The following is a 14,521-nucleotide window of genomic DNA, read 5'->3' as shown; positions in this document are numbered from 1 at the left end:
AGCAGGTCTGGCAGCATTGGCGGAGAAGAAAAGAGTTGACGTTTCGAGTCCTCATGACACTTCTGTTGAAGGGTCATGAGGACTCGAAACGTCAACTCTTTTCTTCTCCGCCGATGCTGCCAGACCTGCTGAGTTTTTCCAGGTAATTCTGTTTTTGTTTTGGATTTCCAGCATCCGCAGTAGTTTTTTGTTTTTAAATCATTTCTGAGCTTGATAACATCCAACATGCACAGGCTCACAATAGACGTAACAACTAGATGAGGTTCATTAGAGGCAATGGGAGGAAAAGGCAATGGCTAGCTGAATGTTTGAAGCAGGCAGTTCCTGTTAACATGTGCACAATGAGTTACTCACACGCCTCATTTCTGTTAGTTGCGAAAGCTCAGGCCCAACAGGAGTCATGAAGCCTGAGAGGCTCTACAGAAAGAAAGGAATAAAGTAGGTCCACAGGTACATGCAAAATATGGTTATTGTACAAACATCAAGAACTTTAGCATCAGGTTCGCTTAGAGAAAACAGAGATTTTAACTTGGGTCATATTCAGTGGGATCAAGTGGCCAATAAAATAACAAACGTGGTTAAAATAAAAAACACCTGTGCAAATTGAACATCATATGGAATCAATTGATTCTGACTGTGATCTCTTGAACGTTGAAGTTTATATTGGTCAATGATAGTTACATCTGATCAACACAGAAATTTGCTGAGCTAAATCCAAACACAGTGAAACCTATAAATTACTGACACTTCAGGGGCTGAGGTCCTTATTTTCAAAATAATCAAACTGAATGCACTGCAAGCATTTGCAATAGAATGAAAAGTTCTTTATCCCGCACTCATCAGAGCAGAGTTCACTCCCTCGGGGTAAACCCATTTAAGCATTCAATCCCAGAGGTGGAACTATCTCTGCTGCTGGATGGAGCTCCCCATTCCACAGGAGCTGTTTCTTTCACAAAATCGGCTGCTGCCATGTGCTGACCTATAGACACTGGCCTCATAAGAATTCGGGGGCAGGAAGGAAGCAAGCTGCAAGGATAAGTGCTGGTGATCTCAACTCAGTGAAAGTTTCTGAGACTAGCTTTACAACAGGCTGTCCTATGTTTTAAGCTGTAAAAGGTTTGTCGCATTGAAGGCTGCCCATAGTCTGTGAGTATCCATGGTTTCAGAGTGCCTCACATTTTAGTATGCCCTTTAATAACAAAAAACACAGGGAATTTAATTGGACGAAGTCGCTGTATTATACAGGGAATTGTATATTGTGTGACATGTGCTAATGCTCCAGAGCAGAGCATAGCCTCCAATCACCTTGGAATCCACTTGGATTCCAACTCTGTTGAGACAGGCATCTGCCACTCATCAAAATGAAGTTTGGAATCTGGAACGTCAGGATCCTCATGGACAAGCCCAACAATGACAGATTTGAGTGCCGCACTACCATCATAGCTCGGGAACTCAGGCACCTTGACATCAACATTGTCATGACAAGATCAACAAAAGTAGCAAGGCAGCAGATACACTTTTTTCTGGAATGGCCTTTTCCTTCATGGGATGTGAGTGTCACTGGCAAGGTGAACATTTATTGCCCATCTCTAACTGCTCTTGAACCAAGTGGCTTGCCAGGCCAGTTAAGAGTCAACCACATTACTGTGGATCTGGTGTCACATGAAGGACAGACCAGGTAAGATTGGCAGATTTCCTTTTCTGAAGGACATTAGTGAACTAGATGGGTTTTTATGACAATCAAAGATAGTTTCATGGTCACCATCGCTGAGACTAGCTTTCAATTCTAGATTTTTATTAACTGAATTTAAATTCCACCAGCTGCCATGGTGGGATTTCAACCCATTAGCCCAGGCGTCCAGTGACATTACCGTTACACCACTATCTCCTCCACAGGTGGGCTTTTCCATCAAAAATGAGTTTGTCTGGCACTTCAGCGACTCCCCCTGTGGGATAATCCTAAGGAGGAATCAATATGTCATTGTCATCACCACATATGGTCCTACACTTGAGGCAACAGACGAGGGCAAGGAGGGATTCTATGACAACCTTGAGCAATCTCTAACCCAAGTCCCTGCAGGTGACAAACTGATCCTCCTTGGAGATTTCAACACTGAGTCAGGGAGAACATGATTCTCTGGAAGCGTGTGATTGGCAAGGAAGAAGTAGAGAAAGCAAACTCCAAAGGTGTCCTCCTGTTGTTGAAATGTCTAGAACAAATCCATGTCATAAACAACACCGTTTTGCCAACGAGACAAGCACATGACCACATAGCAACACCCACGGTCCAAACACTCGATGATCGTTCAATCAAGGATCTGCAAAGATGTCCACATCACCCACGCCATGGCAGGCACCAACAACTGCTGGACTGATCACCACCTTATCTAAGCTATCATCTACACAAGCCAGGCCCCCAAACAACAGAGGCAACAGAAGCAATGCCACAAGAAAATTAGCATCAAAGATCTCAAAGATCCCACCAAGGCAGCCCTTCTCAGTCTGTGCCTTGCTGCTAGCCTCTCAACCGCCAGCCACAAGGGGTGACTGTGTGACCATAGTGTGCCTGGTAAACACTGAAGTCCACCATACCAAGCACCTGTGAAGAGGTCCTTGGCTTCTCTACCTGTAAACTTTGTGACAAAATAACCAAGAGATACAGGATCTAATCAAGCCTAAATGGAAAGCTCTCTCAGACTGGAAACTTCATTGGAACTCGAGAAAAGCAGCACTCCTACAGGCATCTGAAGGCAATGGGACACCATAAAACCCAAGGTATAAAGAACAAACAGCAGGCAGAAAGAGTGCGGGAGATCCAACAACTCGAGGCACCAATGACCTGCACAGTTTCATTAGCGCTATCAAACCAATCTACGGCCTAAGCACTCAAGGGTCCACACCGCTAAGAGCCAAGCATTGAGGGAAGCTCATCAAGGACAGGCAGACAGGCAATGCTCGATGAAGAGAACATTAAAGGACTTCTCAACCAAGACTCTGACTTGAACGCCCTCAACTCCATTCCTCAATATCCCATTCGGCTGAAAAGCAATTCAATCGCTGAAACACAACAAAGCCTCTGCAGCAGATGGAACCCCTGGCTAAATCCTGAAACACAGTGGAGACATACTCCTGGCATGGCTGCATAACCTGATATCCCCCATCTGGGAAGGACAGTGCATGTCGGGGAATCTCAGGGATGCTGTGATCATGACTATATTCAGGGAGCGAGACAGTCTGATTGTAGTAATTACTCCCTGCTATCTGACACAGGGAAGATCATTGCAGGGATCTTCTTCAATCACCTCTTCCCATTTGGCAAAGAGCTCCTTCCAGAGTCCCAGTGCATTTTTTGCCCATCGAGAGGCACCACAGGTAAGATCTTCACTGTGCGGTACACCCAAGAAAAATGTAAGGAACAGCATCAACTGTTGTACATGGTCTTTATCAACCTCACGAAGCCTTTTAATCTGTCAGCCATGAAGGCTTATGGAGTATCCTCTTCACATTTGGCTGCCCTGAGAAATTTATCATCATTTTCCACCTACTCCACTATGACAGGCAACCTGTGATCCTACCAACAGAACCACCACAGAACCCATCTCAATTAAAACTGTGGTCAAATAAGGCTGTTTCATCACACCAACCCTCTTCTCCATCTTCCTTGCTGCAATACTGCACCTCACCTCCAGGAAACTACCAACAGGCATGGAGATATTGAACAGACAAGGAACTGTTGAACCTAGGTCACCTTCAATCCAAAATAAAATCACTCCAACTTCAGTCATTGAGCTCCAGTATGCAGATATCACTTGTGTGTGCACTCACTCAGAAATTAAGCTCCCCAGTCACTGTCAACTCCTTCTCTGAAGCATATCAGAAAATGGGCCTTTCACTAAACATCCAGAAAAACTACATCAAGGGATATGGGGATAGTGAGGAAAAATGGCACAGGGATAGGTGATCAGCCACGATCTGTTTGAATGGTACAGCAGGCTGAATGGCTTTCTCCTGCTCCTATTTCCTATGTCTCATTCCCAGCTCCAATGGGCAGGACATGTTATTCATATGCCTGACACCAGACTCCAGAAACAACTGGCCTACTCAAGAGCAGCGGGCAGGAGACGCCCAGAAGGACAGCAGAAACGCTTTAGGGATGTACTTAGGGCATCCTTGAAGATCTCAAATGTTCCCATCAACTCATGGGAGTCCCTGACTTGTAATCGACCAAAATGGAGGAGGTTTATCCCAGAAGGTGCCAAACACATCAAGAGACTTCATCGCAAACATGCAGAGGTGAAGTTGAAGCATCAGAGAGAGTGCACAAACACCCAATCCTCCAAGCACCACCTCCCCTGCATGTGGCAGAATCTGTAGATTGTGCATTGGACTTAGCAGCCATCTCAAGACCCATCAACCAGAGTGGAAACAAGCCATCTTCAATCCGGAGGGACTGCATAAGGAGGAGATAACTGCAAAGTTTGCAGATGATATGAAACTCAATAATGTAAGACCTAGACAGAATGGTGAAATGGAGAAACAAGTGGCAGATAAGTTAGAAGTGTGAAGCAATAGATTTTGATAGGAAAGATGAGAAGTAGTAATATGAATTAAATGATATAATTTTAAAGGGGATGCAGGAGCCTAGAAACCTGTGGGTGTATGTACACAAATCTTTGAAAGTGGCAAGATAAGTTGAGAAGGTGCTTAATAAACTATATGAGGTCCTTGGCTTTATCTATACAGGAACAGAGTACAATAATAAGAAAGTTAGGCTAAATATTTATAAAACACTGGTTAGGCACACTTTAGGAATGCTGTTCAGGCCTTAGAGAGAATGCAGAAGAGATTTACTGGAATGGTACCAGGGATGAGGGACTTCAGTTTTGGAAGATGCTGGAGATGCTGTGGATGTTCTCTTTAGAGCAGAAAGGTTAAAAGAAGATTTGATGAAACTGTTCAATATCATGAATGGTTTTGATAAGAGTGGATAGGGAGAAACTGTTCCCAGTGGCAGAAGCATTGATAACCAGAGGACAACTTTAAGGCAAAGAAGCACAGGCAATATTTTTTTCAAACATAGCACGTTGTTCTGATCTGGAATGCACTGCCTGAACAAGTGATGGAAGCAGATTCAATAGTAATATTAAAAAGAGAATTGGATAAATATTTGCAGGGGAAAAGATTACAGGAACATGGGGAAAGAGCAGGGGAGTTGGAATAATGGACAGTCCAGCAGAGAGACGGCACAGGCACAATGGACTGAACTGCCTCCTGTGCTGTATCATTCTATAATTCTACAATTCTAACAGATCCTTCAATAAAAGTATGTGTTTTGCAGGCTAAAATTTCTTTGGGAGTGTCTATTTATACAGGTTTCACTGTATACTGAAAAAAAAATGATACTTGAATGCAAGCAACATAAAACCAACAGAAGCACTGAATTCTACTCTGAACTGCTCAAGAGGATGTCCCCTCATTTCAAGTATTTCCATTAACCAGTACAAAGCAAAAATAACAATGTGTATTTATGCAACTCCTTTAATGCTCTTTACATTTAGCATTTAGAGACAGACACTGATTCAAGAAGGGAGAACAAAGGAGTGACCAAAAGTTCAGTAAGAAGTTTTGAAGTTTTGGTTTTAAAGGGAGAGGAGCAAAGAGCTTTAGGAAATCTATTTCAAGAAGAGGTTGAAGGTTGACATCAATGATGGGGAGAATGGAGGAGAATGATTTATAAGAGGGCACAGTCATGGGTTGTGGAGAGGACTGGAAGAGGTTGCAGGGATGGGGTGAACAGGGGTGATCACTTAGCAGGACTTTGGAAAAGAAAGAATATTGTTACGAATACAAAAAGTTCGTAAAATTGCTATGTTTAAACTGCCTTTGTAATTTAAGGTAAAACAGAATAACCGGGAAAGGTGGTTGTAGGAGGTTATATCACTCTGCCCGGCAACAGACCAGGTGGTCTGGTTATCATGGGGACAGTTTGGGACTTTGTGAGCAAGGTGCAAAGTTCTCACACCTGAAACATAGGCAAGAGTACCTGAGTAGGTTGAGTAGGTTTCCTATCTCCAATATTTCGGACAGAAAGAGAGAGAGAGAGCATGTCTTACAGAGAGACAAAAGGCTACAGTTAGTGTGTGGTCAGCAGAGAGGAGAGTGTGTCCTTTCTGTGGCCTACCAGGCAGGAAGGAACATGATCTCTGGTTAAAGAGGTGCATCCCATGAAGAATCACAGTGTTTGGTGGTGGTGGTAGTTTAGGGGGTGAGAAAAGACGTGAATCCATTGGAAGCTGGGGTGGCTGTGTACTATTCTCTATAAAGACTGTAAGCCTGTGGAGAGCATGTTGTAACGTATATGTATGCGGTGTGGGGTTATCAGTCACATTAAAGCATCAGTAAGGGTTAACTTTTCTGTAGTTTTGAGTATTAGTCACCTAGAAAGTGCTTAGTTGATGTAGTTTTTAGTTTGTTCGTTACAGTGAAAGTCTTCAAACTTAAAATCTTGTTTTGTGACCCTTCTAGTCGGTCACTGGAAATTCAAATCCCTTGTGTAAGGTTATTTGTCTCGACAGAGATTATAATACTGAGAGCTAACTTTTAGCAATTTGAAACATTAAGCATTGGGCTTGGAGGCTAAAAACTTGGCATTAATCAAAAGTCTGGGGGTGAAGTTAGGTGCAAAAGCTTCATTAGCAGAGGTTTTGAACTAGCAGTAGTTGCTGGTAATGCTGCAGAGGTGAATCTAAATGGTCTATGAAATGGAGATGACATGGTCTCTGAACTTCATCTCAAGGTTAGCATGTTACAGTAATCAGGGAAAGGGATGTAACCATGGGAGTGGCATTTGTGGCAGGAATCAAGACCTTAGACTACCCATTGCTGAGCTGCAGAGGAAGTTATGACTTCCCCAAGATGGGATGTTGGGCAAACAGTGGCAGCACAACAGCAACAGAGGGGTTGAGAGATGCAATTTGCATCATTTTGTTTGTGTTCCAGCACAAATGTGCCTCCTATCCTATATGAACCAAAGTCAAAGACCCCTGAAAACACCTCCAATTCAAGTTTCCAATTCAGCCTTACAGGCACAGGAATTATTATTCACCATTCTCATGACCTTTGGTGTAGGACTTGCTGAATCTGAACTAAAAATAACACACTTCTAAGCTAGTAAGTTTTTGATGTTGTGCAATACACTTCTTGTATGATACTTTTACTTACATCACCTCAAACTATTCCTGCCACTTCCAGTGACAGAACTGTACCACACACTACCTGAGTGTTACATTGCTTAAAATGTTCTCTTCAGTACAATCTCTGATTGAAAGGACAGAAGGTGTACTTGCTTCACTGTGTTTCACAGTTCAAATGGACATTGTATATAAACATTCAGGCAGCCACCAGTATGCTACTGAAATCCCAATGGAGACATTTACTGTATGCTACCATTGGCCGATTGAGTTTTGAGCTTTGGTCTTCAAACAAAAAGGCCAATTGCTGATACATTATGCTGTGTTAATGTAACATGCCCGCAATTACAACATATGATGATGAAGAGGTCAAAACAAATACTGCCATACTATTCAACATACCTAATTTTTCTTTCGTACCAATTTTCTCACCTTTGCTCCCACTCTCCTGATGTCGTGTTGAGTCTAGTTCCACAGGTGCTGAGCTTACACTGGGGTAACCAGCCCAATCTAAAGCTAACTGTACCTAAGGAATTCCTATAAAGTGAGAGTTGCATCATGTACTTACTGACACTGGTGTAGTCCTCTCTGATGGTGGGATCATTTCTGGAGTAAGCATCTGTGGAGGGTCAGTTCCTTTGCTGACTTTCTGCTGGATCAGATACATTGCTAAAGCAAACTGTTCCCTGTTCAGCTTCCCCATTTGTTTTGTATCAGCCAGTGCCCTGATGAAAAATAATTTACTAAATAAATGCAGGCTCAATATTGCAACTACAGCAAAACCATGCCAATAGCTATGTTTAATATCATAACAAACCAATAAAGGTAGGTACGTGTTGACACAGCAGCAATGTAATTTAGTGGAGAGGTAAACAATCCAGTCGTAGTTGCAGTAAAGAACATACAGCAGGTGACTTGGGACAAAGTGGAGAAACCATCTGGAAATGGCTCCCAGTTTTAGCTGCACTGCTGTGGATTAGTATCTCCCCACAAGAGGAGGTAAAGAATCTGGAGGTACTGCTGGGCTGGTGGCAACAACCTCCCAGCAGTTGAAGGATCATGCAGGCACAGTTCAGGAGGGCCTGCTAGAAATTAAAAATCAGTGAAACTGACTCATACCCACATGGCTTTTTTTTAAAAATCTCTCATACAAGATAAATTGGTACATGTGGTACATAGCACACTTCTATTCAGTGCATTTCTTTCTATACAAAATAATAGACTATTTTTGAGACTAACCGCAGCTTAAGTACACTGACTGAGTACGGACTGTTCCCTCAACAACATTTGACATACATTGACCAATTTGGTCAATGAAGGACACGTTATTAAAACATTGTTCTAGCTCATGGGAATTATGATGATGGTTTTATTACTTTCATCGTGCCCCTTCACCCCCCCAGCATAAAAGTTTATGGGGTGATATAATTCAGCTTTTTAAGATGATTAAAGGAGTTGATAAGGTTTCCTTCTGTTGAGGGTAATTCAAAACTAGGGGGGCATTACCTTATAATTAGAGGGAGGCCTTCGGGGTGAAGTTAAGAAGCAATTCTTCACACAACGATTAGTGGAAATCTGGGAGCGCTCCCCAAAAAGCAATTGAAGCAGGGGTTCAATTGAAAATATCAAAATTCATATTTTCAGATTTTTGTCAGGCAAGGGTATTAAAGATTAAGGAAATATGGCAGGTAGGCAGAAGAGTCTCAAGGAGCTGAATACCTTCTCTGATTCCTTCCATTGGCATGATATAGGGTGTTATCATTGGTTGCGAAGTCCACTAACCTGAAGGTGCTTTTATCTTGCATCAGAACCTGCGTTTGGATCCTGGGAGATTTGTAAGTGTCACTTACCCAACTGTACACAACTAACCAGTTCTGGCTCGAAAATTGGAAACCTGCTGCCTTGCATGTTCAGGTCCTTTATTTCAGCACTCTGGCATTTTCTTAACTCACATAAGGGACGTTTGCTGATATTCCAAAATAATGGCAGCCTCATAATGTTAGCACACTGACACACTGAACTCAGTTCAGCATATTTCGAAGCCCTCAGTGAGGCCATAGGTCAGAGGTAGGTTAGCAAATTACAGAAATCTGCTGGAGTTAAGGTTGGGTTATTTTACTTAGCCAGTACTGCTACCTGCACAAGACAAAGGTGGTAATAGCATTGACAGAAGGCTAGAGTGTCTTCAGTTTTGTTGGAAAATGGCCATTTATCATTTATGAGCTAAGTTGTCCCAAATACTGACTATGACTCGCTCATAATACATCAGCTGAGACACTCAGCATCCAAATTCTACAACTCTTACCATATATGAGCCAAGAGGTTCTGATGAAGCGCAGATTGCATGAAGATATCTTTGACTTCCAAGCCACTGACATACCCATCCATATCTAAGTCTATTTTGAGGAAGATGTCATCGTATCGCATCTTGTCATTAGATGGCACAACCCAATTTACTGGCTGCAACAAACAAGATTTTTCCAGGTCATTGCAATTGCACAACAGTAAATTAAAGTAACTCAGCAAAAAGGATCACAAATCATCTGAGCCTGGAGAATAGCGCTGACCTTATTCATCAACTGAACCAAAAGTGGTAAGGGACAACTTAGTGTAATATCCAGTCAGTATCTGTATTTGCAGTGGATGAAATATAGTCAAATGTGTTCATATAAAAGGAGTCATCCAGTCCAAACCACATGGATTTCAGAATTACACTAGTATTTTCCTTGTAACACTGTGCAGTGAGGCACCAGTCATAAATTTATAGATCATTGTGTCACGCACACTGAAATCCTGGTAACTGCTACCACAGAAATTAAGGTTCACCATCCAGGACTACTTCTCAACAACTCAGCAAGAAAGATCCATTCATGGCTTACTATGGAGATTAAGGATCATCCTAGATTAATCTTATAATGTTGCAAAGAATAGTAGCAAGCCTGAGGATTGGGAGTGTTTTCAGAAACCAGCAAAGGGCCACCAAAAGGTTGATAGACAGGGAAAAAATAGAATATGAAAGCAAACTAGCCAGGAATATAAAACAAGATTGTAAGAATTTTTACAAGTATATGAAAAGGAAGAGAGTAACTAAAGTAAACAGTGGTCCCTGAGAAGCAGAGACAGGAAAAATTATCATGGGGAATGAGAAAATGACACATTTTAACAAATATTTTGTGTCTGTCTTCACAGTAGAAGCCCAAGATACATGCCAGAAATAAAGGGTAGTCCAGTAGTTGATAAGAGTGAAAAAATTAAGGTAATTAATATCAGCAGAGAAAAAGTACCAGGCAAACACAAGAGACTAAAATTCAACAAATTCCAAGGATCTAATGGCCTACATCTTAGGATTGTAAAAGAGATAGCTGCAGAGATAGGTGATGTGCTGGCTATGATTTTCCAGAATTTTCTAGATTCTGGAACAGTCCCAGGAAGTTAGCAAATGTAACGTCACTACAAAGAAAGGAGGGAAAGAGAAAACAGCGAACTACAGGCCAGGTATCCTGACATCAGTCATCAGGAAAGTGATGGAATCTATTAATAAAGACTTAACTATGAATACACTTAGAAAAGCAAAGCATCATTAGAACAAGTCAACGTGGTTTTACAAAAATAACATTTATTAAGAGTTTTTTGAGGATTTAATAGAAGGATAGATAAAGGGGAACCAGTTGATATAGTATACTTGGATTTCCAAAAGGCACTCAATAAGGTGCCACACATAGGGTTATTATACACGATAAGGGCTCAAGGGTTGGGTGATCTATTAGCATGGATAGAGGATTGATTAACAGGCAGACAGCAGAATGTAGGGATAAATCGTGCATTTTCATGTTGGCGGGCTGTGACTGGTGGAGTGCCATAAGGATCAGTACTGGGCCCTCAGCTATTTACAATCTATATTAACGACTTTGACGAAGAGACCGAGAGTAAAATACCTAGGCTTGCTGACAATACAAAGCTAGGTCGGAATGCAAGCAATGAGGAGGACACAAAGAGGCTACATAGAGATGCAATAAAAACACAAAATGCTGGAAAAACTCAGCAGATCTTGCAGCATCTGTGGAGAGAGAAACAGAGTTAAAGTTTCAAGTCCGTATGACTCTTCTTCAGAGCTAAAGAGTAGAAATGTGATGGAATTTATACTTTTTCCACTTTTAAAAAATGTATTCTTATTTTATATTTATTTTCATTTGTTTACATTTTTTATACATCCTTTTCCCCAACCATACCACACCCCTGTCAACAGGGCTGCCTGTCACTTGTTCCCATGTTCTTTCAGAGTGCTGACTCTTGTTCTGCTATTAACACATTCTGCTTTCTTACCTTTATGCCACTATCAGCACCTTCTTTGGTCTTCACCACTACCATTAACATCCCTTTGTCTTGTGTCCATGACATCTGTCAATTTCTCCTCAGCTCCCACCTATCCGACCTTCTATCCTACTTCACCTGCTCCACCGCACCCCCCTTTAGACAGTATAAATTCCATCACATTTCTACTTCTCTTTAGCTCTGAAGTAGTTACACGGACCCGAAACGTTAACTGTTTCTCTCTCCACAGGTGCCGCCAGACCTGAGTTTTTCCAGCGTTTTCTGTTTTTATTTCAGATTTCCAGCATCCGCAGTATTATGCTTTTACAAAAGAGATACAGACAAGTTAAGCGAGTGGGCATGCACAATGTGGGGAAGTGAGAGGGAAAGTGGAGTTGAAGCCAAAGATCAACAATGATCATGTTGAATGGCAGAGCAGGTTCAACAGGCTGTATGGTCTTCTCTTGATCCCGTTTCTTATGGTCTTAGTTAACAACTTGAATTTATATAGCACCTTTAATGTAGTGAATTGTACTAAGGCACTTCATAAGAGTGTTATCAAAAAAAATTGGACTCCAAGACACAAATTTTCAAGAAGGAAAGAGTGGCAAATAGGCTGTGAGGTTTAGGGAAGCAATTCAAGAGTTTACAGTTCAAGTCCCACTCCAAGTCTTGAGCACTAAATCCTGGGCTGACACTCTACAGCAGTACTGAGGGAATGCTGAACTGTCAGAGGTGTCACCTTTCATGTGAGATGTTAAAACAAGCCTCTCTCAAGTGAATGTAAAAGATCCCAGTGCACTAGTTTGAAGAGGAGCAGGGAACTTATCTCCGATGTCCTGGCCAATATTGGCCCCTTCAATTAACATCACAAGAAGTAGGTTATCTGGTCATTCTCACATTGCTATTTGTGGGATCTTGTTACGTGCAAAATGGCTGCCACATTTCCTACATTACGACAGTGACTATGCTTCAAAAGTACTTGGGATGTTGGTTGGTGTGAAAGGCACTATAGAAATGCAAGTCTTTCTCAAAATATGTGCACGTATATGGATGTGAGCAAGAGCTTTTGACACAGAGAGGTAGTGACCTGGAACTCACTCTGAGGGTGATGGAACTGGAGACAATGCACGAGTCCAAAAGGAAATTGGATGGGCACTTGAGGGAAATAACCTTGCAGGGCTACAGGGATAAAATGGGAGAATGGGCCTGCCTAGATTGCTCTACAGAGAGTCGGCATGGACTTTCTTCTGTGCTGTACTGACTCGAGGACAGCTGGAAGAACAGCCATCAACAGTGGAGCAATTAAAACCAGGGAGCTTGTAAGGTCTGAATTGGAGGAGCACTGATAGCTCAGAGGCTAGAGGAGATTACAGAGACAGGGAGCAGAGAGTTCATTAAGGGATTTGGGAACAGGGATGAGAATATTAAAAATTGAGGCATGCAGACTTCAGAACAGTATTGGCAGAGTTTTGAAAGTAAATCGCCATAAGGCCCTGTTAGATATCTGAAGAAAACATCAGTGATAATCACAAAACAAAAATAAAAATACCTGGAAAAACTCAGCAGGTCTGGCAGCATCTGCGGAGAGGAACACAGTTAACGTTTTGAGTCCGTATGACTCTTCAACAGAGCAGTTCTGTTGTTCTGTTCTGTTGAAGAGTCATACGGACTCGAAACGTTAACTGTGTTCCTCTCCGCAGATGCTGCCAGGTGTTTTTATTTTTGTTTTGGATTTCCAGCATCGGCAGTTTTTTGCTTTTATCAAAGTGATAATCACAATCATTCTTGGGACAAATCATAATTCAGAGCCATTGTATTGAGATTGTAATGTTATATTTGTTTTAATGGCACAGTGCAGCTAACCCATGTTGCCACCTCATTATAAGTTCTAGTGTAGAAGTCTAACTTTAATTCAGGTTCATAATTATCCCCAATAGTACAATACTGACTCTTACACTGCAGGAGTGATAATCAAATGAAACAACTAGTTTAGCAAATATCCATGGCCTCACTACAACTGGGCATTGGAGATAAACGCATATGAAAGGATGGAAGAGGAGAAAGTCATTCAGTTCAACTTTATTTAATCACAGACTATTAGAATGTCCCCCATTGCAGAGTGTGTGAGCTAGTATTCTGATAAGAGGTAGGCAACCAACCAAAAGTAAAACCTGCAAAAGAAATTGCTCACAAAGTCAATGGTGTGAAATATTAATTCAACCTTACAATGCATATTCCCAATATTCAAGCTGTGGACTCCACTGCTACCTCAAGCAGAGCTTCAGCAGTCCCAGAAGCACTGTGTTCCTTGGAGAACACACCCATCCGTGTCTATTGTTAATGGTATGCTAATATTGTTAAGATATGCAAGTGTATGGCATTATTTAATTAAATAATTACAACACTTATATAAAGAGACTGCTGGGACACTGGATTGGTAGCTAGGAGGCAAACATATGGAATGCTGCAGTCCGTAAATAAACAAAACCATCAAGAAAAGGACAAATGCAAAATATTGCTGACGAAAGAGACATGCTATCCAAGTTTTTTGTTTTGCATTCATCAGGACAGCCTCGCAAGGTAAACCAACAGTAAAGGGAACAACAATTTATACTTCATGAGAGTTGATTGGTTGGCAAGTGGACTCTGATTGATAGAGGCATTGCCATGGAGAATGCAGCAGAGAACAGTTAACTGCCAAACTTTAGTTTCAAATTCAAACTAGGCAGGTCAACTCCAATTGGTCAAGGCATTGCCATGGGGAAATGAACCAGGGAATGGCATCCGCCAAGCTTTTGTTTAGTTGGAAAAGGCAAAATGCATGGACATGCTCCTTCTCTCTGCAAAGGACAGGGCCCTGTGTGTGAATATATATGGCTTCTAGCATACATATGTGAGTCACGTTGCGAGCCCGACTGATAATCTTAGATTGGTTTTCAGTGTAATTCTTAGTAAAATCAGGATTGTTTAGCAAGTGTTTTCCAATTGGACACTACGTTTCGAGTTTTTCAAGCACA

The 14,521-nt window shown here is 41.7% G+C and overlaps 1 protein-coding gene and 1 long non-coding RNA gene across 22 annotated transcripts in view; one reads left to right on the top strand and one right to left on the bottom strand.

Annotated features, from left to right (window-relative positions):
• The window catches only part of eps15l1a (epidermal growth factor receptor pathway substrate 15-like 1a), a 389,837-nt gene that overhangs the window by 231,732 nt on the left and 143,584 nt on the right, over window positions 1–14,521 (bottom strand). For 15 of the 19 annotated variants that reach the window (XR_013578464.1, XM_078555608.1, XM_078555606.1 and 12 more), the window contains 3 exons: window positions 9,496–9,650; window positions 7,759–7,915; window positions 355–417 (listed from right to left, as the gene is read on the bottom strand). Coding sequence is in view for 18 of the 19 variants with exons in the window: in XM_078555608.1 (XP_078411734.1) it covers window positions 355–417; window positions 7,759–7,915; window positions 9,496–9,650 (375 nt within the window). In the remaining variant the exon portion in view is untranslated. The remainder of the gene's footprint in view (window positions 1–354; window positions 418–7,758; window positions 7,916–9,495; window positions 9,651–14,521) is intronic. The other 4 variants (XM_078555609.1, XM_078555620.1, XM_078555621.1 and 1 more) reach the window with 1 other exon arrangement.
• The window catches only part of LOC144688728 (uncharacterized), a 114,821-nt gene that overhangs the window by 21,704 nt on the left and 78,596 nt on the right, over window positions 1–14,521 (top strand). The gene's annotated exons all lie outside the window — the stretch shown is intronic.

The sequence above is a fragment of the Cetorhinus maximus genome, chromosome 13 (genome assembly GCF_964194155.1).
Source record: "Cetorhinus maximus chromosome 13, sCetMax3.hap1.1, whole genome shotgun sequence".
NCBI classification, from domain to species: domain Eukaryota; kingdom Metazoa; phylum Chordata; class Chondrichthyes; order Lamniformes; family Cetorhinidae; genus Cetorhinus; species Cetorhinus maximus.
This window is presented reverse-complemented; position numbering and strand designations above follow the sequence as displayed.